The sequence below is a fragment of the Hibiscus syriacus genome, unplaced genomic scaffold (assembly GCF_006381635.1).
Source record: "Hibiscus syriacus cultivar Baekdansim isolate YM2019G1 unplaced genomic scaffold, ASM638163v2 tig00112159_pilon, whole genome shotgun sequence".
Lineage (NCBI taxonomy): Eukaryota > Viridiplantae > Streptophyta > Magnoliopsida > Malvales > Malvaceae > Hibiscus > Hibiscus syriacus.
Window position 1 is genome coordinate 2,447,923 of NW_024063263.1, and position 25,172 is coordinate 2,473,094.

General features: G+C 34.8%; 4 protein-coding genes and 1 pseudogene across 5 annotated transcripts; 2 read left to right on the forward strand and 3 right to left on the reverse strand.

Moving 5' to 3' along the window:
* Positions 1 to 2,072: 2,072 nt before the first annotated feature.
* Positions 2,073 to 5,749, forward strand: LOC120175267 (annotated as a pseudogene).
* Positions 5,750 to 5,892: 143 nt separating this feature from the next.
* On the reverse strand, positions 5,893 to 23,309 carry LOC120175268 (histidine-containing phosphotransfer protein 1-like). Of its 2 annotated transcripts, XM_039181935.1 has the most exons (8): positions 23,298 to 23,309; positions 22,679 to 22,682; positions 7,158 to 7,223; positions 6,904 to 7,034; positions 6,758 to 6,826; positions 6,212 to 6,283; positions 6,065 to 6,137; positions 5,893 to 5,971 (listed from the first exon to the last, which is right to left on the reverse strand). In XM_039181935.1, the coding sequence occupies exons 3-8, from the start codon at positions 7,215 to 7,217 to the stop codon at positions 5,912 to 5,914; spliced, it is 465 nt and encodes a 154-aa protein (XP_039037866.1). In that variant the 5' UTR covers positions 7,218 to 7,223; positions 22,679 to 22,682; positions 23,298 to 23,309; the 3' UTR covers positions 5,893 to 5,911. The 2 variants fall into 2 exon arrangements, with proteins under 2 accessions (XP_039037866.1, XP_039037865.1); XM_039181934.1 differs by lacking the exons at positions 22,679 to 22,682; positions 23,298 to 23,309 and having other exon boundaries at positions 7,158 to 7,291.
* Positions 9,157 to 9,982, forward strand: LOC120175217 (protein DMP2-like). The gene is made up of 3 exons (XM_039181887.1): positions 9,157 to 9,165; positions 9,264 to 9,653; positions 9,833 to 9,982. Exons 1-3 carry the CDS (start codon positions 9,157 to 9,159, stop codon positions 9,980 to 9,982), a joined length of 549 nt encoding a protein of 182 aa, XP_039037818.1.
* Positions 10,399 to 14,789, reverse strand: LOC120175266 (putative E3 ubiquitin-protein ligase RF298). Its single transcript, XM_039181932.1, has 3 exons — positions 14,667 to 14,789; positions 12,022 to 14,167; positions 10,399 to 11,028 (listed from the first exon to the last, which is right to left on the reverse strand). Exons 2-3 carry the CDS (start codon positions 14,158 to 14,160, stop codon positions 10,495 to 10,497), a joined length of 2,673 nt encoding a protein of 890 aa, XP_039037863.1. The 5' UTR covers positions 14,161 to 14,167; positions 14,667 to 14,789; the 3' UTR covers positions 10,399 to 10,494.
* LOC120175218 (basic proline-rich protein-like) lies at positions 16,942 to 17,508 on the reverse strand. Its single transcript, XM_039181888.1, has one exon. The coding sequence runs from the start codon at positions 17,506 to 17,508 to the stop codon at positions 16,942 to 16,944; it is 567 nt and encodes a 188-aa protein (XP_039037819.1).
* Positions 23,310 to 25,172: the final 1,863 nt, after the last annotated feature.

Sequence of the window (25,172 nt, forward strand, 5' to 3'; positions counted from 1 at the left end):
ATAAGTGACCTTAATAGTCCCTATAGATTCTAGGTTTGAGTAGTTACGCTGATAAGGTGTGTGCACATTATTAATTGGTTAAGAGAGTTCTGAACATATACTATCATGTAATCATCATAGACTATTAAAAAAATTAGAATAAATATACAAACGGTTCTTCGATTATTAAAAGTTACAAATAGTCACCCGACTATTCACATATTCCAAACTTGTCATTTTCCAATAAAAAATTGACGACAAACTGAGCTGAATATTAACCTACTGTCTAGGATATGATATAATCCGATCCTTGATAATCGGAGGATAATTTGTGTACTTTACCCAAAAACTATCGGTATACAAATATTACGAGTGATCTTAGTGGTAGTGGGTGACATGTTCTCTATATATACTCGAGTTCAAACAATTTAGTTTGCATATGTGCATAAATTTATCCATACTTAAAATCAAACACAAATATCACCTAAGTTATATCATTAGTTCCTATTTATCTAAGTTCGATAAATTTAATGATTATTTATAACTTTGGACAGTTTTATGGTTAAACTGAGTAGAACTCCTCAACGAATAATGTCTAAACTATGGGAATTTGAATGCGATCAATTACTCGATAAATGAATTTTCTAGTGTTTGGTAGTAAGGATATAAAGATCCTAATCATAGACTAGGGGGCCTAAAACTCCATGATGTGTCCAACACCTAATAATTAAGGATAAAAGAAGAAGAAAAAGGCAATGTTTTGACCAATATTAATAAAAATAAACAATTAAGATTAGTGGTAAAGCAAAGCTCCTTTACTCACATAAAGGTTTTAAAATATTACAATTTAATCCTTCTTTTAAGCTTTGCATATTTTCTATCCAATATATATATGAACTTTTCAAGTTCCACCATCGATGTGGGACTATTTCTCAACTTAAACCTATAAAGCTAATTCTCATTCAATGGCTGGGAAACAAGATTTCCCTTAGTGGATACCCTTTTTTTTGGGGGGGGGACTAATTACTATAATAATAAGATTCCCAAATTGATTCAATTTAAATGGTTTAATTTTACCCTATGTCCTCATTATTTAAACTTTTGATTTTAGTCTCGAGAAATCAATTCCTCTACTTTAGTTTTTAAATGAGTAGAGGGACTAGATTCTTAAAATTTAAAGGCTTAATATTAATTTTTTGGTACCTTATTTTTTAGTCCATTTTGATAATGAAAATTATCATTTTTTTTTCAATTAAGAAAATGGATTGGAATGTCAGCCATGAGAACGTGATGGTAACATACAAGTGGCATGTTGTTATTGGTTATATTGCAAATTTTCAAAAGTTGCTGATGATTTTGGGTAAACGATAAATTATAGTTTTAAGTCTCAAAGTTGACTGAAAAAAGGATAGGGTAAAATACACCAGAGGTCATTGAATCATGTCAAAGCGATAGTTTTAATCAACATTGTATCAAATGTTATAAAATGATGATTAAACTTATCTAACTGTTGCAAAATTGTCTCCATAACCTTACACATAGTGATAAAGCTGGATAAGTTTAAGGACCATTTTGTAATAGTTTGATAAGTTTAATGATAATTTTGTAATTGTTTGGAAAGTTCAATAATCATTTTTTATGTGAAAGTTCATTGAGAAAAAGAATATAGCTCTGGTGTTAAACTGAGTAGTAAGCCAAAAATAAAGTAGTTAAATTTAAAAAATCCCAAGAATATAAGGACCGAGGCATAATTAGACCGAAAAACTATGGTCAATGGTCATGGTTTTTATTTTCCAGTTCAACGCATTTACTTCATTGATAATACTAACTGCATTGAACACGGCAAGCAATCTTGGAGATGTCTTGGAAATTGTCAAAACGTGTCCAAATCGGACATGAATTCTATATAATATAACATTTAGTCCCTAAATTTATCAATTTAGTCCCTAGATTTGTCAATTTGTCCCAACTGAAATAAACAAAAATAAATACGAATAATATAATATTGAACAAATGAAAGCAACAGCCCCAAGAAGTCAAGCATGTGCCCAAAGAGGAAATCATCAAAAACCAGTTGCAGTTTCACAGTTTCACAGTACTGTTAGAGAGAAATGAAAATGGTATGGCAGCTGAGAAATTCTTGGATGCTTATGATTTTGATCATACAAGTCATTGGAGTTAGGTTGTACATCGTCGAGGCCGAGCCTCATCGGATTCTGTTGGATACCGATGTCGATACCGACGACTTCTTCGCTCTGCTGTACCTCTTGAAGCTCAACAGATCAGAGTTTCTATTGGAGGTGAACTTTTATCTTCTGCATTAGGAAAATTATTTTGCAGCGATATGAAATCGGATTTTGCAGGCAATCACCATCAGTACAAATGCATGGACTGATGCCGGGCATGCGGTGAATCAAATTTATGACATACTTTACATGATGGGGCGTGATGATGTCGCGGTCGGAGTAGGTGGAGAAGGCGGTATCATGGAAGACGGTAACATACAACCGAATGTCGGTGGATATCTTCCGATTATCGAACAGGTACTAGGACTCGAGTTTCGGTTTCGGATAGGACTGTAACTCTGTAAGTGTGTATGTTGAGCTTATGTATTTGTAATTTGCTTACTAGGGGATGACGACGTCCGGAGGTTGTCGATAGGCAAGCGATTCCGGTAGGCCTCGGAGGACGATTAGATATCGACACAAACTACGGCATCCAAAAAGCATTCCTTCCACAGGGCAGCCGGAAATATACTCCTCTTCGACAGCCTACCGCTCAGCAAGTGATGATCGAAACAATATCTAAAGGTCCAATTAATGTTTTCATCACAGGAGTTCACACAAATGTTGCCATTTTTCTCATGAGTAATCCACACCTCAAGAAAAATGTTGAGCACATATATGTCATGGGTGGTGGAGTGAGGTCCCAAAACCCGACGGGATGCTGCCCTGGGAACGGTAACTCGTCGTCTTGCCAGACTCGGCAGTGCGGTGACCGCGGTAATCTGTTTACAGACTACAACACAAATCCTTATGCCGAGTTTAATATTTTTGGAGATCCTTTTGCGGCATATCAGGTAACTGAAAGAAGTTGATTTGTTAATTGCTTATGGATCTAGAACTCTGAGAGTGTAACATATGTTTGCTAATGTTGTAGGTGCTTCATTCGGGCATTCCGGTAACCCTCGTTCCCCTTGATGCAACGAACACCATACAGATAACCGAGGAGTTTTTCAAAGCATTTGAGGCGAACAGGGGCACCTATGAGGCTGAATACTGCTTTCAGTCATTGAAAATGTCTCGTGATACTTGGTTCGATGACCAATTCTACACGGTAATGCTAATGCTGTTAGTCAGTGTTTTAAGAATCCGTGTTATGTCGCGTTAATGTCGCGTTAATGTCATTAACCGTGGTGTTTCTACCTCCTGCAGAGCTATTTCATGTGGGATTCCTTCATGTCCGGTGTGGCAGTCTCGATCATGCGTAATTCGCACAAGAATAACGGGGAGAATGAGTTTGCAGAAATGGAATACATGGATATAACTGTAGTTACATCGAACAAGCCTTACGGAATATCCAATGGCTCCAATCCATTCTTCGATGGCCTTAAAGTTCCGAAGTTTAAACTGATGAAAGGTGGAGTTCATAGTGGCCATGTCCAGACCGGTCTTCGAGATCCACTTTGCTTCGTTGAGAACGGAAAAGGGAAATGCGAGGTAACTCCATTGTCAAGTTTTCACCAGAGCAACCCTTTTGTACATACATACATACCTTTTACAACTATCTAAAGCATTATGACCAAATAGGATGGTTACACAAAGGAGGTGACCGGCCCGGATGCAGTTCGTGTTCTCGTCGCCACAAAGGCAAAAGCCAATAAGGACGTCAGCAGCAAACTTGACCGAGAATTCTACATAAGTTTTCTGGATGTATGTACGATCGGAATGCCACATTTTACTCGAACTTGTCCGATATTTATGGATGACATGTTATAAACATTGCTGGAGCCTGGAATGCAGGTTCTAAATAGTCCAGTACGTATGGGGCGGTTCAATCGTACTACCGAATTTCCACATTACAGAGAAGTTCTTTTCAAACCGGATTTTAGAAACAAAATGTTGGGGAAACCAGTCGTTTTCGATATGGATATGAGTGCCGGAGATTTTGTAGCTCTATTTTATCTCCTCAAAGTACCTGTGGAAGTGCTCAACCTCAAGGTAACTGGTTTCAGTTTCATCGGTTTCGGACTTCCGTTAAATGATTGCATTAAGATATATTACACACTGCATTCTCCTTATCCAGGCAATATTAGTGTCTCCGACCGGTTGGGCTAATGCTGCAACCATCGATATAATCTATGATGTACTGCACATGATGGGCCGTGATGACATTCCGGTTGGTCTGGGAGATGTATTTGCAATGAATCAATCAGATAAAGTTTTCCCTCCTGTTGGAGACTGCAAATATGCTAAGGCTATCCCGCACGGAAGTGGTGGATTCCTCGATTCGGATACTCTTTACGGGCTAGCTCGGGAGTTACCACGAAGTCCTAGAAGGTGTTTCACTTCATCCTTGTTCTCTCTTAACTCTATTTCTTGTCTGAAAAGCTTAAAACCGAACTGAAAGATGTCGGTTTTCATTGCAGGTATACTGCGGAAAACTCGGTAAAGTTCGGAGCTCCAAGGGATACTGATCATCCTGAATTGAGGCAACCTTTGGCACTGGAAATTTGGAACTCAATATTGAGAACTTTGGATCCTGGATCCAAAATTACGGTATTGACAAATGGACCTTTGACTAGTTTAGCCAAGATTATAACTCAAACAAGAACAGCTTCACTGATCGAGGTACTTGGATTTCGGAAGTTGATCAACCTTTTCCCGAAATCTAGTTTTCCGTCGATATTAAGATTTTTCAATCGCTTGTAATTACAGAATGTGTATATTGTTGGAGGACATATCAGCAGAAGTCGCCTCAATATAGGAAATGTCTTCTCTATTCCTTCCAACAAGTACGCCGAATTCAATATGTTTCTTGATCCGTTTGCCGCGAAGACGGTCTTCGAATCGGGGCTAAACATCACACTCATTCCTCTCGATACTCAACGCAAAGTCGGTCGGTTTCCAGAGATACTTGAGAGGCTGCAGTTGACCAGGAAGACTCCTGAAGTTCAGTTTGTCAACCGTTTGTTGTTCCAGCTACACACATTGCAGCAAACTCATCACAGATATCACCATATGGTAAAGCTCAAAAGAGCTTAAATCTAATCGGTTTATGCTTGATTTCTTGTGCCACAAGTAATTACAAAACCGAATTTAATTGCAGGGTACATTCTTGGGCGAGATTCTTGGTGCAGTGTTCATGGCCGAAAATCATCACAATCTGAAATCCACCACGGAAGAAATAGCCATTAAAGTCGTTGCCGAAGGTGTTGAATCGAAGGACGGCAGGATTTTAATCGATAAAAAACGGGAGAGAGCAGTAAAAATATTGAAAAATGTCGATCATACGGCCTATTACAAAATATTTGCCAATAGATTGGCTGATGAAAAACAATCTGCTGCATTAGGAAACTATGATGAGCAGAGAATAATGTGGAAAACACCACCTAGTAGAACTTAAAACATTCCGATCATGAATCGGATTTTCGATTCCCCGAAGAACAGAATGCAAGTTTTGTTTCATGCTAGTGTTGTGGTTATATTCATATTGCTTCGAATAAAGTTCAAGATAAATGAAGATGCCGTAGGTGTCATATGCATACTCATATCCGACAGTCACATTCTAATCCGAAATATTTTTTCATTCATCAAAGTCTTACATACAACCAGACAACATCTGATCTTTTATGTCGGTACAGAACAATATTTGCTACTTCAGAATACCACTCAAAATTCCTGCTTTTTTTTCTCTTCAGCTTTGATGGTCTTCAAAAATCCATTTCGATCATCGGAATCGATCCACCGGATGCGACAATCTGTTGCTCTAACTGCAATAAGAAATGAAACCCACTTTTCTCAACTGAAAACCGATCATTAATGAACGAATCAATTAGCAAAAGCTAGGGCTCTTAAGTGCAAACCCTGAACAATGTTTCGAGCTTGTTCTTCACCAGGTAGCACTCTTGTTTCACTTGTTGCAGACATGTTCGGCACCTAAAATTATAAGCTTTCATAAATTTCGAGTAAAAAAGAACAAAAAATGAGAGACTTGAAGTAACTAAGTTCACCCTTCGATGTTCTGCACCTCGCAGAAGTTGCGGAAATCTACACAAGCGTTTTTAACCCTTTGTGCACCTATGCTGTTTTAGAACACAGACAAGAACAATGAGCATACACAGCCGAGATATAAGGGATTCTCGGTCCCTGAAGGAACCGAGTGATAGAAGTTCCACAAATTCGAGATTCGATTACAGAGAGCATATCAAGCGAAAGTGCAGTGACATTTGCAGCTCAGGCATGCTAAATAGAAAAACATATCAAGCGAAAGTGCAGTGACATTTTTAGCTCAGGCACACTAAATAGAAGAACAATGGGAGCATGCAGCCAAGACCGTATGGGGTTCTATGTCCCTGCGGGGATCGAATGACGGAAGATTCGCGAATAGATACAAGTGAAAGTGCAGTGATATATGCAGCTGAGGCATTCTAAATAGACAGGTATGCTCGAACCTTGTTCCGACATGATCCGGATCAATTCGACGAGGCACTCGAATTGTTCTAAAGAATCAAACAACCAATTACATGAAGGCTTGTGAAGGGGATTTATAAAAGTACCTGGAACTGCTACCTTTCAATTGATGAACATAGCCATCAACTTTTTTAAAGTCAACATTTGGCTGATCTCTGCAAAAGGAAACAAAACAACAAGAAAAATCAAACACTAATCTCAGACAGCTATGACGAGTTATGTTGTTTCTTACAAAGCAATGGTGAGTTCATTGAGAAGTTTCTCGGAATCATCAAAGAAAAGTGAGACAACTTCAACAACAAAATCTGGGTTGCTCTCATCTTGAAGCTGCTGAAGCTGTAAGAACTGGCTGTCCAATAAACCCTTTTCTCGGTCCACCACCACCAACAACAACAAAACAAGACAAATCAAACACAAAACGGAGATTTTTGTTAACAAATTTGTATGTCTTAAAGTTCCTGTCTTGTTCTTTTTGGAGGGAATTACCTCCATAAACAAGGATTTTGTGAAGTCCACCAATCTTCTCTGAATCTGAACCACTTCCATTTCTCACTAATAAAAAAGGGTGCAAATATGAGTATTGACCCGACAACGATGAAAGCCTGTGGCTTACGATTTATAACTCTGTGGGAAGGAATTATAGCACAATCTAAACCCAGAAAACATACAAACAAACAAATAAAAGGGTATAAATGCTTTCTACAAACCTTTTAGAAAGTGATTTGATATTCCATTAATTTGATTTCTTTGGAAACAAAAATCCAAAGCCTTTTTTGTATTGTTTAGAAAGTTGTTTTATATATGAAAAATCAGTATATAAAACACAGGCCTTAATTATAAAATAGAATAAATTACGTGTTTAGCGATTAAATTATCGGTCACAACTCCTAAAATTTCTTATTATAACCACATTTACTCTAACCGCCGGTCACTTCTGATCACCCATTCGTCGATTACCGACCACCCATACGCAGGCTCGTCCCTGAGCATGAGAACACTTCAATGGATGACGTTTGTAATATTAGACACTTGAATAAGTAAAAAAATAATTTAAGTACATATTTAATAATTTAGGTATAGTTTGGACACTTACTTTAATATTAAACCCTTCATGATTTCTTTGAAAACAAAAATCCAAAGCTTTTTTTTTTTTTTGTCTTGTTTAGAAAGTGGTTTTATATGTAAAACATAGGGTAAACTATGAATTTTAATACTTACACTATTCCTTTTCATCTATTTTAGTACTTCAACTTTTATTTTCTTAAAATTATATCTAAAGTTTAGTTTTTATTTCATTTTAATACCCTATCGTTAAAAATTTAACGCGTTTAGTACATAAACTATCAATTTTAGCCCGTTTTAATTCTTAAACTTTCTATTTGTGTCAAAACTTAACATTAAATTTTTAATAGGAGTACTAAAATGAAACAAATCGTTGGGATCTCAATAGTTGGTATCTCACTCAGGGTTTCAAATCGCGGTCGTGGTCGCGATTTCTGTTATTTCGGATTTACCGTGATTGCAGCCGTCGCGGACGCTATTGCGGCCGTCGCGGGTAACTCGGACGGTGGCGAAACCGCTATATCGCGGCCGAAATCGCGGTCGCATACCGTTTTTTAAAACCCTGATCTCAATAAGTCCGTCTTTATTTGTAAAAAAATTAACCATTTCTTAGAAAATAAAGTTAAAAATAATAGTTTAAATTTTAAAATAAATTAAAATATTTTAATAGCAAAACAAAAATTATCATAATTTAATATTAAAATCACGCACGAGTTGAGTGACATTCGTGGCAAATAAATTATTGTTATTACTTGAGGATTCGAGTTTGAGTACCATAAGTGTTAAGGGTATCAACGTTCAATGTTGATAGATTAATAATTTATCTTTAAACAAATATTATCTTGTACTTATATCAGATTAATAAAAAAAATTAAAATCACGACTTGAGCTCAACTTGACCGCAACATCTCTATCGATAACAACACAAAATAAAATGGTCCTGCAGAGGATTAAGAAAGTGAAACATCACATTTCTATTTTTTATTTTATTTTTTTTAATAATAGCACGTTTTATTCGAGTTCGAAATAATCGAAATATTTGACCGACTATCTCATGTTATGTGGCTAAAATCATCAATACCGACCACCAAAAACAAACTATTCCAAAAAGAATATCGACAATAAATAGTTATATTTAAGGGTAAACTACACAAATGCTCATTAGTATTTGATTAGGTTTACGTTTTCCCCACTAAAGTTTCAAAAGTAATAAACTAATCGCTAACGATATCGATTTGTAACAAAACGATCACTCCACCGTCATCTCCGTTAAATTGATGATGCGGCAACATTAACAGAAAGGTCCTTGAACAATGATTTATATCTAATTTACCCCAAAAAAAAGTTGTCTATGTGCATCTAGAAATGATTGACCACTAAAAGAATATGGGACATTGCTTTTAGCTGAAAATTCCATGCCATCATGGGTTACGTTGGATACAAATTCCATCCATTAACCAAATTAATAAGATCGAATCCGATTTTCTTTCGATTGATGTTCGAATCATCTACAAACAATTCGGTTTTCAGACGGAGCGGAGAACGAAATCCAGCAGTAAAACAGCTTCTCCTTCATCAACTTCGATTTCGGACAGAACATTGACAGGTCTCGGGAACCTTATCAAGCTCCTTCCGACCGGAACCGTGTTCGTATTCCAGTTCCTTAACCCTGTCTTAACCAACTACGGCCATTGCAGCCCTGTGAACAAGGTCCTCACCAGCATCCTCATTGCCCTTTGTGGCTTCTCATGTGCTTTCTCTTGCTTTACGGACAGTTACGAAGACGGTGACGGCAGGGTTCATTATGGTATCGCCATCGTTAACGGTCTCTGGCCGTCTTCGGGTTCGGTCGGGTTATCCAAGTACAAGCTGAGGGTTGGTGATTTCGTTCATGTGTTTTTCTCCGTCATTGTGTTTGCTGTTCTGTCCCTTTTGGATTCCAACCAGAGTTTCAAATCGCGGTCGCGTTTTTGGTTATTTCGGATTTACCATGATTGCGGCCGTCGCGGGTAACTCGGACGGCGGCAAAACCGCTATATCGCGGCCGAAATCGCGGTCGCGGACTGTTTTTTAAAACTCTGATTCCTGATACCGTGCAGTGTTTCTATCCGTCTTTTGAGTCCACCGAGAAGGTTCTGCTCATGGTTTTGCCGCCGGTTAACGGAGCGATTTCGGGATCGGTTTTCGTCGTGTTTCCGAACACACGACATGGTATTGGCTACCCTTCGACTTCGTCGAGTGATGTGTAGGAGAACTCATCGGACGGCAACTAGAATGGATTTGCTTCGTCGTTAACTAATAAATTAACCGGTTATTTTGCTCGAGTAAACTTTTTATTTGTTATTTTGAATTTGTTTATTTGGATCAAATTTTAATTGTTTTATAATATGGTTTTAAGTGTAAAATGTTTGATAAAATTGATTTATGATGTGATACATAAATTTATGTATATAAATTAAATTATAATTATAATTAATTATATATAGAAATTAATTTTATCAAAGATTAACCACGGATTTTGACATTATACCAAAGAAAAAGACTCAAATTAGCAAAAAGGAAAAAAAAGGCTCACATTAGCAAAATGAAAAAAGGCTCAAATTAGCAGTAAGAAGAGATGAAATAGCATCATCTTGCACCATAATGCAACTCAATAGTCTAAAACTCTCAAAAGGTATAACTCAAATGGATTATTTCAATTTCAAATGGAGTCCCACAAACATTCATTATTTCATAATTCTCGACTTCCGATATTAAAAGTTTAAGAGCGAGCATAACGTACATTAATACGCCGCTGGACCGGACTCCTACACGACGGGCAGTCTTTCATGCCCTGCTTCTCGTGAAGCTCGTTGCACGCAATGCAAACGACCTGGTGAGCACACGGGATAAACACCACCGACATCTCCTCCAAAAGGCACATCACGCATTCCCGTTCGCGTTTCACGACTCCTTTCCCCGAGAACTCGTGGAAATCTATCACTGTAAGAGGGGTTCGGGGTTCCTTTTGACCTGTACAGTGCCTGTTATCCGTAAACTTTCCAGCATAGCTTCCGTCGATGCCCCTTCGAAGTGCAGCAATTTTTGAAGAATCTGTCTTCAGTCTCAATTGAGAGATTTCCTTTTCGAGTCTCTGAATGTCCTCTTTGTATTTCTGCAAACTAGTTTCTGCTTTTGACTTCACCATCTCCTCTTTTAATTTCGTTGAAGCCTCGATTTCTTCTCGTTCCTTTCGTACTAAGCAAGCGTGAGTAAGTATTTCTTCCTTCGCCTTTTCTTCTTGTTTCAATCTAGCCTGTGATAGTTCCCCTTTTCAATGAGAATAGGACAATAACATATAAGCCATAATCATAAGAATCACCCACAAATAGCCAAAGTTCATCTTCTTGAACAAACAAGCAGCATACCTCAAAATCCAGATTCGCGGTGGCTTGAAACCGTAATTTGATATGTTACATCCAATCAATTCGAGGTAAAAAAGGGGGGAAAAGAAATATTCTCAAAAAAAGCTAGAAAATTGTGGGAAAATGTACAAGTGAATTGAATATGCTAAAAGATAACTCCACAAATGTTTAGGATATAATGAGAAATTAGTGCTAGGATGTATCGAATATTAGTTTCTCTTGATTTTTTTATTCAAAAACTTTGACATCAAAATCCAAACAAAAAAATATGTAATAATAAATAATTTAACAAGAAGAAATTTAAGAGTAGAATTGACCTGCAAATCAAGAACAATTTAGGCAATCTATACTATTTTGGCATGTCATACAATGGATTATCTGAAATCCCCGGTCTTCTATTCTTTGAATTTGTATTAAACTTTTACTAGCAAAAATATAAGCCTATTACAAGCAAGTGCACGATATATATGTGTTTACCATATCCATTTGTCATCTCAAAGGAGTTCCCCAATCATCCGCTGCACTTATTATAATGCAAAAGTAACACCTAAACGAAATAAAGGACACCAAGAGACTTCCAAGCCAAATAAATTTAGATCCAACACTTGGGGGACTTCATAAATGGTGCCAAATCATCATAGAACTTTTCACGATCTCACAAATGAAATACATTACCGAGCAGATTGGCAATTTCTTCTGACAATTCAAAGTCTATAACATGCAAAATTTACTAATTATACTCGGGTTGATTATCAGAAATCTGAATTCACCTACGTCAAGCAGTGGATGATTTCCTCACTAAATCACATTTTCACGAAGCGAATTTGTGGAGAGAAAGTAGAGGTAAAGATATGCTTGGAAATTGAACTTTCATGAAGAAATACCTCAAGCTGTTCTTGGAGAACTTTAGCCTGCTGTAATTCCTGTTGTTTCTGGGCAACCTTGCGTTTTTCGGTCATGAGCTCTTCCTGGAGTAAAGCTTTCTGCTTCTCCCAAGACTGAACTTTCATGAGTGTTTTTTTCTCCCTCTTTGATAACTCCTCACAGCTAGCTGCCGACTCCACTGCATGTAATTTCGCAGCTTCCATCTCTTGCCGTAGTGCTGCATTTTCCACCTCAAGCCTGCAGACAGTAGCATTGGCACGTTCCACCTGCCCACTAGCCTTGGACAAAGCAACATCCATTTCGATGAGCTTCTTCTTAGTGTTTTCTTCCAAACTCAATTTCTCTTTCTTAAGCCGCTCAACTTCTTCTTTCTCTTGCCTCAAAGTCTTGAGTTCAGCTTTGTCCTTACTTAGTCGACAAGCAGCCTGCATAACCTTTTGATTGGCCCACTCTGTCCATTCCTGGAGCTGATTTTGCAGTTTCTGCACTCTTGGGACGAGCTTCAGAATCATCCCATCTTTCTTATCCTGAGGGGTCCACTGCCCCAAGGATTTATCATTCGACATCCCAGAAAAGATCGAATTAGTAGCCCTGAAATGAGAAACAGTATGCACTACAGTTGAATTGCTCTTGGTGGGCAATGAGAGGGAAAGCTCCGTATTGGCAGTTGATAATGCAGGTGAACACGGGTTATTCATGGGTGATAATTCAGGTGGCATGTTTATTGGTGGAGAAGTATGATTACCATTATCTAAGCAAAATGTTGCAGAAGAAGAGGGATCTGAATTAACTGAAAGATTGTGACTCCCATTATCTTGAAGGACATCAGCTCCCATTGCCTTAGTTTTCAAGGATGCATTTTTTACATTGACAGCAGCAGATTCAGAGACTGATTTTAGTTTCTTGTCCGTGATTAAATCTCCAAAACCGTTCATTTTAGATCTCAATGACCCTTTAGATCCACATGTCCTATAGTTTTTATCCGGATGAAGTGACCTTTGCCGAAGAATATAATCTCTCTTGGAAGAGTGAATCTTTCTACCCACAAACTTCTCTTCCATTGTTGAAGACTGAGACGTTCCTGCTGCAGAGAAGGTTTTATCAGCACCGTCAGAAATGGAGTTTGTGCACTCCTTCTCCGAGACTATACCACTTAGAACAAGGGAATTCTTTGATTTTGTTGTGTCATGGATTCCTATAGATGGTACCTCAGGTAGAGAAATATGAGAACAAGTAATAGATGGAACAGGTTTACAAGGATTCGGAAGGTTCAATTCAGAAGTTTTGGTTTCTGTCTTCAATGGGGGGTGGTTGAAAGTAAAAGATCTCCCATTTGAACCTCCATGGCCAACAAAACCATTTATTAAATCACCATCCATAGCACAAGCATGTGAGACATTCATGTCACAAATTAACAAGCACCACATTGCATCCCCGATGCTGAAGAAAGGCCGAACCTCTCGAAGAACACAAACCAATTCTGCTAATATATACTTCTCCAGCTGCTGCAGATCCTCAAAACAGTGATCCCTTGAAGGATTACTATCTTGGCCACTTCTAAGATATGCTAGGGTATTATCCACTATGTTTGAGACAGTGTCTTTAGAACCATAACATAGGCCAGACCTCAAGACTGCCTTAGTAGCCACTTCTTCAGTGTAACCAGAAGCAACAATTTTCTTTATTGCACTCTTGAATATCGCATCCAAATTGCTTGAAACAAGTTCTTCCAGCTGAGATTCCGTAGGATCACTCCAATCAGCATCTTGGAACCCATCAGCATCTTGGAACCCATCAGCTTCTAGCTCCTCTCTAGATCGACTTGGCCAAACCTCGGAAGAACCTACCATGCTAGGAAATCCCAGGTCGAATTTTAATCCGTTGCAATGATCTTCGCCTACACCACACAAGTCGCATGCACTAGCCTGACCATGGTTTGGGTTGATGTCAAACTTCTCAGCACAAAATTCATAACTCGGACAACCGTTTTGAGGTGCAGTTATAATCTTATTCGGATCACCTAAGGGCGGATCAGCCCGGAACTTCCTCTTATTCCTACTACCTTTTTCTTGAATTGATATCAATGGAGACACTGGATTATTACTACTACCACTCCCTTTAAGAAACATAGATGCCATTTTTAAGCTGCATCCAAAGCAAGAACAATGTAAACTCGTTTATCAAGTTATCGACCCAGATAAAATTACAATACAAAATCCAAAAATTGAAAATAAATTCATAATCAGCTCATTAGATCAATCACTGGCAAACAAAAAGAGAAAGTATGAATAAAATCATATTATACAATCTGAAAGGGTCATATCTTCGTATCCCAATACCTCATAATCGAAATTCTCATCACAAAAAATCTAAATTCCGCAGCAAAAGGGAAAGACTCAATCGATTCAAAGAAACATAAACTATACCCGATCAATGCATTAACAAAAAACCCAGAAAGCTAAAATCGAGAAAATTGTATTCAATCAATCAATTTCCAATATTATAATCTAATATTTAAAAAGAAAAAAAAAGCTAATAGATCAATGAAAAAAATTCCAAAAAGTCATTTAAATCGAGGTAACAAGAGAGACTTTTACTTTGATTTATGATCCGATTTCGATGATTAAAAAGCAAAAGACCTTACCCGATTGAAAGCTTAATTCGATATAGCAAAAAATTCAAAGGGCGAATCTCTCAGAGCATCGGCAAAATGGAAGAAAATATATATTTAGGAGAGAGAGCTATTTTTTTTTTTTTTTTTTTGCATTGAACGCCTCTCAGTCACTCTTTCAAACATATTTTCTGTTTATTTATTTGTTTGTTTATTTATTTATAGGTAAAGTGCACAAATGGTCACTCAAGGAGAGTATTGCTTTACTAAGTAATTCAACTATTAAAAGTTATAAAATGATATTCTAACTATAAGATGTTACTTTTTTAAGTCACCCAACTATTAAAAGTCGCCTTAGGTTCGTAAGAAATTATCAGCTTGATTAGAGTTAAATATCCGTACTTCAGACTCCTACTCATACAGTATCTAGTAGAAATCAGATTTAGCAGTATCCTATAATATCAAAATCATGATCCGATAGAATATTGTAAAAATGACTATGTAGTTAATTTAAATCACATGAATGCCCTCCACCCATACACTATATGTAGTTCCCCAAAACTGCATCTATAAGGACTTACCATAGGCCCAATGGACCAAGGAGCCAACCTAAGGAAATGTCTTGGGTCCGTACGTAATTACCAGCTTGACCAGAGCTGATCCTTCATAGTCCAGTATCCTACTCAAAACAATATCTCAATAAAACGATTCACATAGTAAGCAGTGAATTCAATGGTTCATAAATCGACATAATCATATCTTCTAGTGAAAACAAATAATCACATAACATATATTAAATAGCCATGGTATATAAATTGTCACCCGTATATCAATAAATCAGTAAATCCGTCATTCCAGAATAGCCGACGTACTTGGGTCGTGATTCACCTTAAATGGCGATACAACACTTAGGTTTATCGGTGTTTCTAACATTTACCAAGGACATCCACTTATTTTAAGTCGTTAGGTTAACAAGTCGCTTTAAACAGTCGAGGTTACTTCGATAATCTTAGAGTTAAAGGTATTCTTGTTCTTTTAGGATTTAGGGTATTTTGGTCATTTGAAGATTGGAGGTTATTTTAGTTATTTCACAGTTCGAAAACATTTCGGTAATTCTGATTAATCCAAACATATCTACGTTTTCTGATAATTTGTTCAGGTATGTCCTTTCAGGTTATTTTTCACTTTTAGGGGAAATCTTGATATTTTGCAATGCAAGGGTATTTTTGTAATTTTACTCTATTAGTTATTTTTGTTATTTTAATTTTGAAAGAATACTTAATAATTTAATGATAATTTGTCCTATTCAAAATTTATATTAAATTATCATGATTTTGGATCAAATAAGGCTGAACAGATCTCAATATCGTAGTACTCACTAATCATTTGGACTGATATCCTTCAAAATATTCACTTTTCAATACTGATTACACTAGTTGAACTAGTCACCATCATACCACCAATAGCACGATTCTTGAGAAGACGAACATGTATCCCAATCATATTATTTATTTTTATATTATAATCGTATCCAGATAGACTGACGAGCTTGGACCGTGTTCCAAGACTTTTTAGAGACAATTTGATGCTAGGTTTAAGGTATTTTTCAGAGTTTATCCAAGATCATTCACTTATTCTAAGTTATTTCCACTATAAGAGGTAAACCATGTCATATTTGTATCTGAAAGATATTTTTGATATTTTACCCGGATCAATATATATATATATATATTTAGAATAGATAATATTTATTTCCAGTCCAATCATATTTATTTATGTAATGAGTGATCAACCATCCTCAACGAAATCAACTCATTCGCCCAATCATATCTAAATTTTAAAATTTTCAAATCATACCTAAAATTCAAATTTTGTTTCATTTTAAAATTTTTAAAATCATACCTAAAATTTAATTTTTGTTTCATTTTAGTATATGTTCAAAATTTAACGTTAAGTTTTGAAAATAAAAATAAAAAATTTAGATCCTAAAATGGACCAACTGATAATTTAAGTATTAACACGTTAAATATTTTACGATAAATACTAAAATAAATAAAACTAAATGTTAAATATTTTAGGATAAATACTAAAATAAATAAAAATTAAACTTTAAGTATTGAAACAATTGAAAATTTAAATATTAAAACGGATCAAAACTAATAATTTAATACTAAGTACTAAATGCATAATTTACCCTAGATTTTTTTATTATGGATATCTCGGTTCTTCCGAGAGAATATGGAAATGGAACCTGTTATTATTGAGAAAAAGTAGAACATTTCAAACAAGTTGTACATCTATGATCCATCTAGAAAACAAATGATGGACCTTTAGGAGGCGGTGGAATATCAGGAGGGAATCCGGGTGTTGGAATTTCTGGCGGTACCGATGGTGGCGGTGGGATTCCCGGCGTTGGAAGTACCGGCGGTTCAGACGGTGACGGAGGGATTCCTGGCGTGGGAAGTTCTGGCGGTACAGATGGTGGCGGCACATAATCCGGAGGCTTTGAAGGAGGATCCATTTCAGGTGGCGCCTCCCGACTCGGTGGTGATGATGGTGGGACAGGAACTACTTCAGGATCAGTTGGAGGAGGTCCCAATGGTGGCTTCGGAAAATCAGGGCCAGTGTCAGGTGTAGGACGTCCGAGTGGTGGAGGGTCGCCGGCGGTGAATTCTAATGGGGTATCGGAAGGGTCCACTTCGGTAGTCCCCTGAATCTCCAGAACATCCGTCGGCGGTGACGTATAGTTTGACCCCGAATGAACCTCCCTTGGGGCACCAAAGGATCTTTCAGCTAGTATCCGACGCCGTGGCGGCGGCGATAATTTTGTGCCGTTAGAATTTGTTGTGGTTAGCAAGATGGGTAGTTTAGTCATGTTTGATTTGAAAGAATTCATAGGGAGGGACAGTTTGAAGATACTGGTCGGAGTGGACATGTTTGGTTTGAAAGAAAATATTTTTGAGTTAAAATAAGAACACCAAGGAAATCGACATGTGTAACTACGTGTGGCAGTTTCTTTCATACGTGCATTTCATGCAAGCTTGGTGACTAGAGGTGGTATTCAGGTTAGCCGTCCGTTTAGTTTACAGGTTTTGACCGTGAGGGTTTAAACGGAGCGGTTTAAAAAGCTCGTATTCATAAACGGTTTTGAATTTTAAGGCCTGTGGCTCGTCTATTTAACTCACGGGCTAAACAGGCTTATCTGCGGCCCGTTAAATAACAACAATTTTAAATGCAATAAAAAATAATGTTCTAACTTACTACACCTTTAAAAATGATCCAACAACTTGAAAAGGAAGGTAGCAAAGTCAAAGTAATAAATAATATTCAAATTTTATTTTAAATAGTCGGAAATGATTATAAAATAATTTTTTTTATTTTTTAATCATTAATATATATATATATATATAATGATATAATTACTTAAACTCAAATTTAAAAAAATAATATTCACTTATATCACCAAATTGAAAAACAAATAAAACAATAACCACATTATAATTTTATAAAACACGATTGTTCAAGGCTATAATATGAAGACACAGAAGTGTATGCAAGCAGAAATTTAAACATAAAAATTCAACAAAATTAAATATTATACAAATTTAACAAGAAAGTTGTCAAGTGGTCCTAATAATTGTATTTTATGGATACTTTAGAGAAAAACTAAAACATAATATGAAAATATAAAATAAAATACTTACAATATATGAGTAAATTTGAAAGATACGGTTATATTAAAATTGATAAAATATAAGTCATTAATTTGTTAAAATATATTTATTTTGTAAAAGCCTTTAAAAGTCTTTAAAAGTTGAAAAATATGTTTTTAATTTTTTCTTTTACTTTTTTTTTAATCCAAATATTACGTGTCATGTGATATATTATTAGAATATCACATGACTTTTTATAATTAAAGAACGAAATGGATAACATACTTCATGAAAAAAATAAAGGTAAAAATAAAAAAAAAAATCTTTAAATACCAAAGTGATAATGATGTAAATTTTATAAGACTAAAATACTATATAAATCTTTTAATTTTTATTTTTTTAAAATGAAGAATAATTTGATACATTGTAAATGAAAAAAAATATCAAGCAGCGGTAGAATTATGACAAACGCCCTAATAACTTTAAGAACCCGCACAGGCCGCGGGTTAAATGGGTAGCCCGCGGGCCTTAGCCCATATACCCACCTCTATTGGTGACATGTAATATCGTGGGTGTACAATGTGTCTAAATTTTTAGTTTTGATTCGTTTTAATACTTAAATTTTTAATTTTTTAAAATAATAATTAATGTTTAATTTTTGTTTCATTTTAGTACATTGTCATTAAAAACTTAAACTATCTTCTCATTCCTATTTTGATACTAAAGTTTAAAACTTTTCAATTTAACTACTTAACTTTCAAATTGCTCTTATTTTCATGACTCTAATTTATTTTATTACTGATTTTTGTGATATGAAATTTATACTATTATTTTATTAATATATAATTAAAAATAAAAAAATAAATTTGAAAGTTAGAGTGATTAAATTAGGAGTAATTTAAAATTGAAGTAAATAAATTAAAAAAGTTAACCTTTAGTGACCAAAATAGAAGTGAGAAGATAGTTGAGTGATTAATGATGTAATTTACCCATAAAATAGTGCCACGTGCACATCACTCGTTAAGTTTTTAACGACGAGTCACTAAAACGAAACAAAAACTAAAAGGCAAAGAAAACCATTGCTTTCTCTCTTTTTTATTTTTACAAAGAATTAGAGAAAAAAATGGCAAAGATTGTTTTACTCATCGTTGTAGTCTCAATGATCATGATTTTTTCGATCCAATCCGTCCTCAGCGACGATGTGGTTTCACCTATATCAACAACGGAGGTTAAAGCGACCGACACATCGGTGTCGGTCGCTACCAGGTCAGCTAAGGACGATAAAAAGGAGTCATGGACCGAATGGACCAAGGGAAAGATCAGGTAAAGGAAAAAAAGCTGGGATTATCTTGATTTTGATAATTATATATAAATTCATTAATTTAAAAAAATTATATGTAACTTGTGATGTGCAATGCATTCAATGGAATGGAGAATCACATTGAAAATCTCTTTTCTTCATCACCGTCATCGGCACATACACCGACGGCTACAATCTCAGAGAAGGTTTATATATATATATATATATATATATATATATGTAATAAAATATCAAAGTGTTTTAATGTAATATATTTGCATTAATTCAATTGGTTCTCGTCCGATTCCAAAAATATTTTTAAGAGTAAATATATATAGATTAATAATACAAAAAATTTGAATTAAATGAACATATATAAAATTTCACGGTATACATTATCAATAAAATATATAATTAATCGGAAAAAATTAAATTTTAAGTTAACCAAGTATTCACCTTCGACTCTCAATGAATTTATCACATTTTTATTATATGCATTGTAGCACAATACCTATAAAATTATTTTAAATGCTTAAGGTCATGGTGAGCTCTCTTTTCATATGTGCCATGCATTAAGGGGATACCCTATTTTTGGAACATTTTACTCCCAATGTTTTAATTTTTTGTCAAAACAATCATTGTTGGATAAAAATTATTAATTTATTAACGATAAACATATATTGTTGATGTGACATATGTTATATCATTAATTTGAATTATGTGATACATATCACATCATCATTTTAGACCATTTTAGACGATGTTACATATATTATGTCATCACTTTGAGTGATGTGATACATATTACGCCAATAAAGACGTAACAGAAACTGACTAAGCCAAAATTGTTTACAACAACGTAAGGAAGGTGTCAAAGTTCTAACCAACATTAATTTCACCTTCCCATGTACTCACCGCAAATGTCTCCTCAAAAAATACTATAAATTGTCGTGATTTCGACCTCAAACCATCCATCCATTTCTCTAAATAAATTCATCTATTTTCTCTTTTCTTTTTTATTACAAAGAAACAGAGGGAAAAAATGGCAAAGATTGCTTTGGTTATTGTTTTGATCTCAATGATCATGTTTCTTTCGATCCAATCCATCGCCGGAGACATTGAAGCTTCACCTGCACCAGTAACGGAAGTTAAAGGATCCGTCGAATCGGTGTCGGCAGCTCCCGGGCCAGCTAAAGATAATGCAAAGGAGAAATCTTCGTCGTGGATCGATTGGACCAAGAAAAAGATTGCCGGTATGGAAAATAGTATTGAGAACCTCTTTTCTTCATCACCATCATCGGCACCGGCACCGGCAACCGCGACCACTGTGAAAGTTTGAGCCGATATTGTCACTGCCTAAAGGATATTTCGTATATGCAACGAAATATTAAAGCATAGTAATGTAATATATTTGGATTAATTACCGATTCTCCTTCAATTTCTTATGATTAATTTTAAACCTCTTGGACGCATGAAAAAAATTATGTTATGATCAATTTGTTAAAAATAAATTTTAAATTTAATAATGATAATGATAATGATGTTAAAAATATTAAAATTATTAAGTGTATTTTATCATGTACAATCTAAAATTATAAAATATATTCATAATTTTATATTTTTCTTTATTTTGAGTGTAAAATATTGATGGGAGTATAAAAGAGTCAAGGAATTGACGAGAAGAAAGAATTTACAAATAATTGCAAACAAAAGACCAAAATTGAGAGAAATGTAATGTTAATGGTCTAAATAAAAAAGAGAGTACATTTTTAGTAAAAAAAAAGTTATTGAATATACATAGGTATTCCATAGTGGTATATGAGCATGTGGTTCAAATTTGGTAAAAACGAACTTAAAATAAATGATGAATTGTAGAAATAATGAAATTAAGAAAATTTAAGGGACTAAATTGAGAAATAGAAAACTTGTTATCGAAAAGAAGATTTGAAAGTACATATATATTCTAGGATGGTTTAGGAACATGTGGTTCAAATTTGGTTAAAAATAGATTTAAAATGGAGGAGGAATTGAAGGAATAATGAAATCATGGACTAAACTGTAAAATTATCAAAATATATAGTCAATTTTTTTTTCGAGTAACTCGAAATTTCCAAATTTCGACTCGAACTCAAAAACCAAATTGATAATTTAAGTTGACTTGAATAACTCGAAATTATAAAAAAAAAATCAAATTTTCAAGTCGAGTCAAGTTTTGTTCACCCCTAATTACTCTAAAAAATGTAATATAAAACTTGAGGTTTACACATTTTGAACTAATTCATTTATTTTTCGGCCCGTTAAGTTCGGGTACCTGTAAAATTCGGGTATCCATATTTTTAGGTCATGGGTACATACTTCATATATTTTTTTATCCATACATAAAAAATAATGATTTGAAATTAGTTTTAAGAATAAGTATTTGGATATATTAAAGTTTATTTCTAAAAGAAAACATTAAAAATATTAATATCGATCGTAATTTTTTCTTTCAAATCTTATATTGACAAATTAATTAAAAATTTTAAAACTTAAAAAGTACATAATTCTAAGAAAATTTAGGGATTTAAATTTAATTTTACGGTAAAAAAACCTAAAATATAAAAAATAATTTAAACTAAATATATATATTAAAACTATCAGGCCAGATCGGATATCCAGTTATAAAAAATTTCGGCCTAACCCGATCCAACTACTCCATAAAATCACAGGTTGAATACCCGGGTCAGTTTAGAGTATTACTCGATTGTTTATATTAGGGTGAACTGTTTAATAGATTGGGTCAATCGAGTCGAATATTTTTTTTTAATTTCATCCTTAAACTACAATTTTCATTTTAAATTAGTCCTTAAACTTTTGAACATTCAGATTTTATCCAAAAAATTGATTCATCCTTAAACTACGACTCTCATTCTAAATTAGTCCTTAAACTTTTGAACATTCAAATTTCATCCCCAAACTATGAATCTCATTCTAAATTGGTCCTTAAACTTTTAGATCTTTCAATTTCATCCCCAAATTCATTGAAATATGTACTCCATTTCATCCATAGTTTAACCTAAATTTTATTTTTTTCAAACATATAATTATATAACTTGCCTATTGATTTCATTGACGAGAGATATGATTAGTATATATGAATAATTTAGATAAAATTGAAATATTCAAAAATTTGGGGACCAGCGCTGCTGTATGGATCAGAATGTTGGGCAATCAAGAAGGATCACATAAGGAGGATGGAGACCGAAGAAATGAGAATGCTTCGATGGGCATGTGGTAAGACTCTGTGGGATATGACACCAAACTCTGCTATTAGGATGTCCTTGGGGGTGGTGCATGTATCCGAAAAATTAAGGGAGGGAAGACTACGGTGGTTTGGGCATGTCCTTAGGCGACAACCGTCGGATGCGGTTAGGAGGGTAGAGTCGATTACAGTCGACTGTGCTAGAAGGAGAGGACGACCAAGGCGAAAGTGGGAAGACTGCTTGAGATCTGATTTGAAGGATTTAGCCCTTACCGAGGACATTACCTCTGATAGGAAATTATGGAGACTTAAGACCAGGGTAGCAGAGTAGTGCGGGTCACATCTATAGGGTGTGTTATCTCTGTCTTCTTTTAATGCCTTTATAGTAATTTCCATGACTTCTACTTTTTATACGTTTCTGTCATTTGAATTTATGAAGGCTTAGAACTAGGATAGCGGAGTAGTGTTACCTTGGTTTATGTTTTATCCCATCAGACTTTATTCCTTCTCGTAGCTTGCTAACGTTGACTACTGTGTATCCTTCTCTTCATATTTCCTCTTTTTAAATTTAGTCGGGTCTTACGTTTCTGTCTATATACATAGATTTTTTACGTAGGGATTTATTTGCAGGAAGTACTTCCCAGTACAAACGCGCATATGAAGACTGTATATGAAAACTGTTCAACTATATATTTCTTTATTTATTTATACATGCATTGCATTTTATCTTTATTTTAATTTTTTGACTTCCGGAGGTCTTCCACGGAAGCTGCTCTCAACCATGCGTTGGGGGCAGCCTACTACCCTACCTCTCCCTTACCCCATTGCATATGGGAATAGGGTTTTATTGTTGTTGTTGTTGTTGTTATATCATAGCTTGGGGATGAAAATGAAATGTTCAAAAGTTTGAGGACTAATTTAGAATAATGGTCATAGTTTAAGCATGAAATTGAAAGGTTTTAGAGTTTAGGGACTAATTTTAAATGAGAGTTATAGATTGGGGATGAAAATGAAATGTTCAAAAATAAAGTTGTAGTCACCTTTCCCATGGACTCGCCGCATATATATCCTCCAAAAGTACTATAAATTGCCATGATTTCAGCCTCAAATCATCCATCACATTCTACTAAATAAATTCATCTACTTTCTCTTTTCTTTTCTATCGCAAAGAAACAGAGAAAAGAATGGCAAAGATCGCTTTAGTTATCGTTTTGATCTCAATGATCATGATTCTTTCAGTCCAATCTATCGTCGGAGATGTTGAAGCTTCCGCTGCGCCGGTAACGGAAGTCAAAGAATCCGTCGAATCGGTGTCGGCTGCTCCCGGGCCAGCTAAGGGTGATGCGAAGGGGAGATCTTCGTCATGGGTCGATTGGGCCAAAAAAGAGATCACCGGCATGGAAAATAGTGTTGAGAACCTCTTTTCTTCGTCGACATCATCGGCTCCGGCACCGGCACCTGCACCTGCAACTGCAACCACCGTGAAAGTTTGAGCAGATATTGTCACTGCCGAAAGGATATATCATATATACAACAAGATTTCAGAGTGTTTTAATGTAATGTATTCGTACTAATTCAATTGATTCTTGTCCAATAACGATGGAGATTAATTTTAAAATATATTTTTCCAGATTTTTGTTAATAATAAATTTTAAATAATAATAAAATTAAAAAATTAATTATTAAAATTCATGATTAAAAAAATTAATGGATAAACTTAAAATAGAAATAATAATTATAATTATGCATATATTACAAAATAAAAAATAATAAGTGAACAGATAAAAATAGAAACTTAAAATAGAAAATTTATTGTTTGACTCGTTACTCGTTAAATTTATTAAGTTCGTTGCTGGCCTCATTGCTCGTTAACCTCACTGAATTTTTTATATTATTTTTTACCGATAAATAAAATCTACTAATACTATATATAACTTGATATAAACATAAATTAATAAATTTAACTAAAAATTATCAAAAGAGTATATGAACCAAATTCAAAGTCTAAACACCAATATAACAATCCATAAATATATTAAAATAATAATTAAGATTTGGTTTTTGGTGTAATAAAATTATAATTATTAATTATTAATTTATTATTTTTAATTATTTATTAAAAATTAATAGATTAGTAATTTATTATTTGTTTTATTATCTATTAGTAAATTAGTAATTTTTTAAGATAACTTCTATTAGTAAATCAGTTCGTTAAGATCTCGAGTCGAGTCAACCCGAATATGCTTTGTCGCAACGGTCTTTCCGTATGGTATTGTACTCTCTTATCGATTTGAATAATGTGATGGAGTCGTCATCGATCTCTTTTGAATTAGGCAGATTGGACA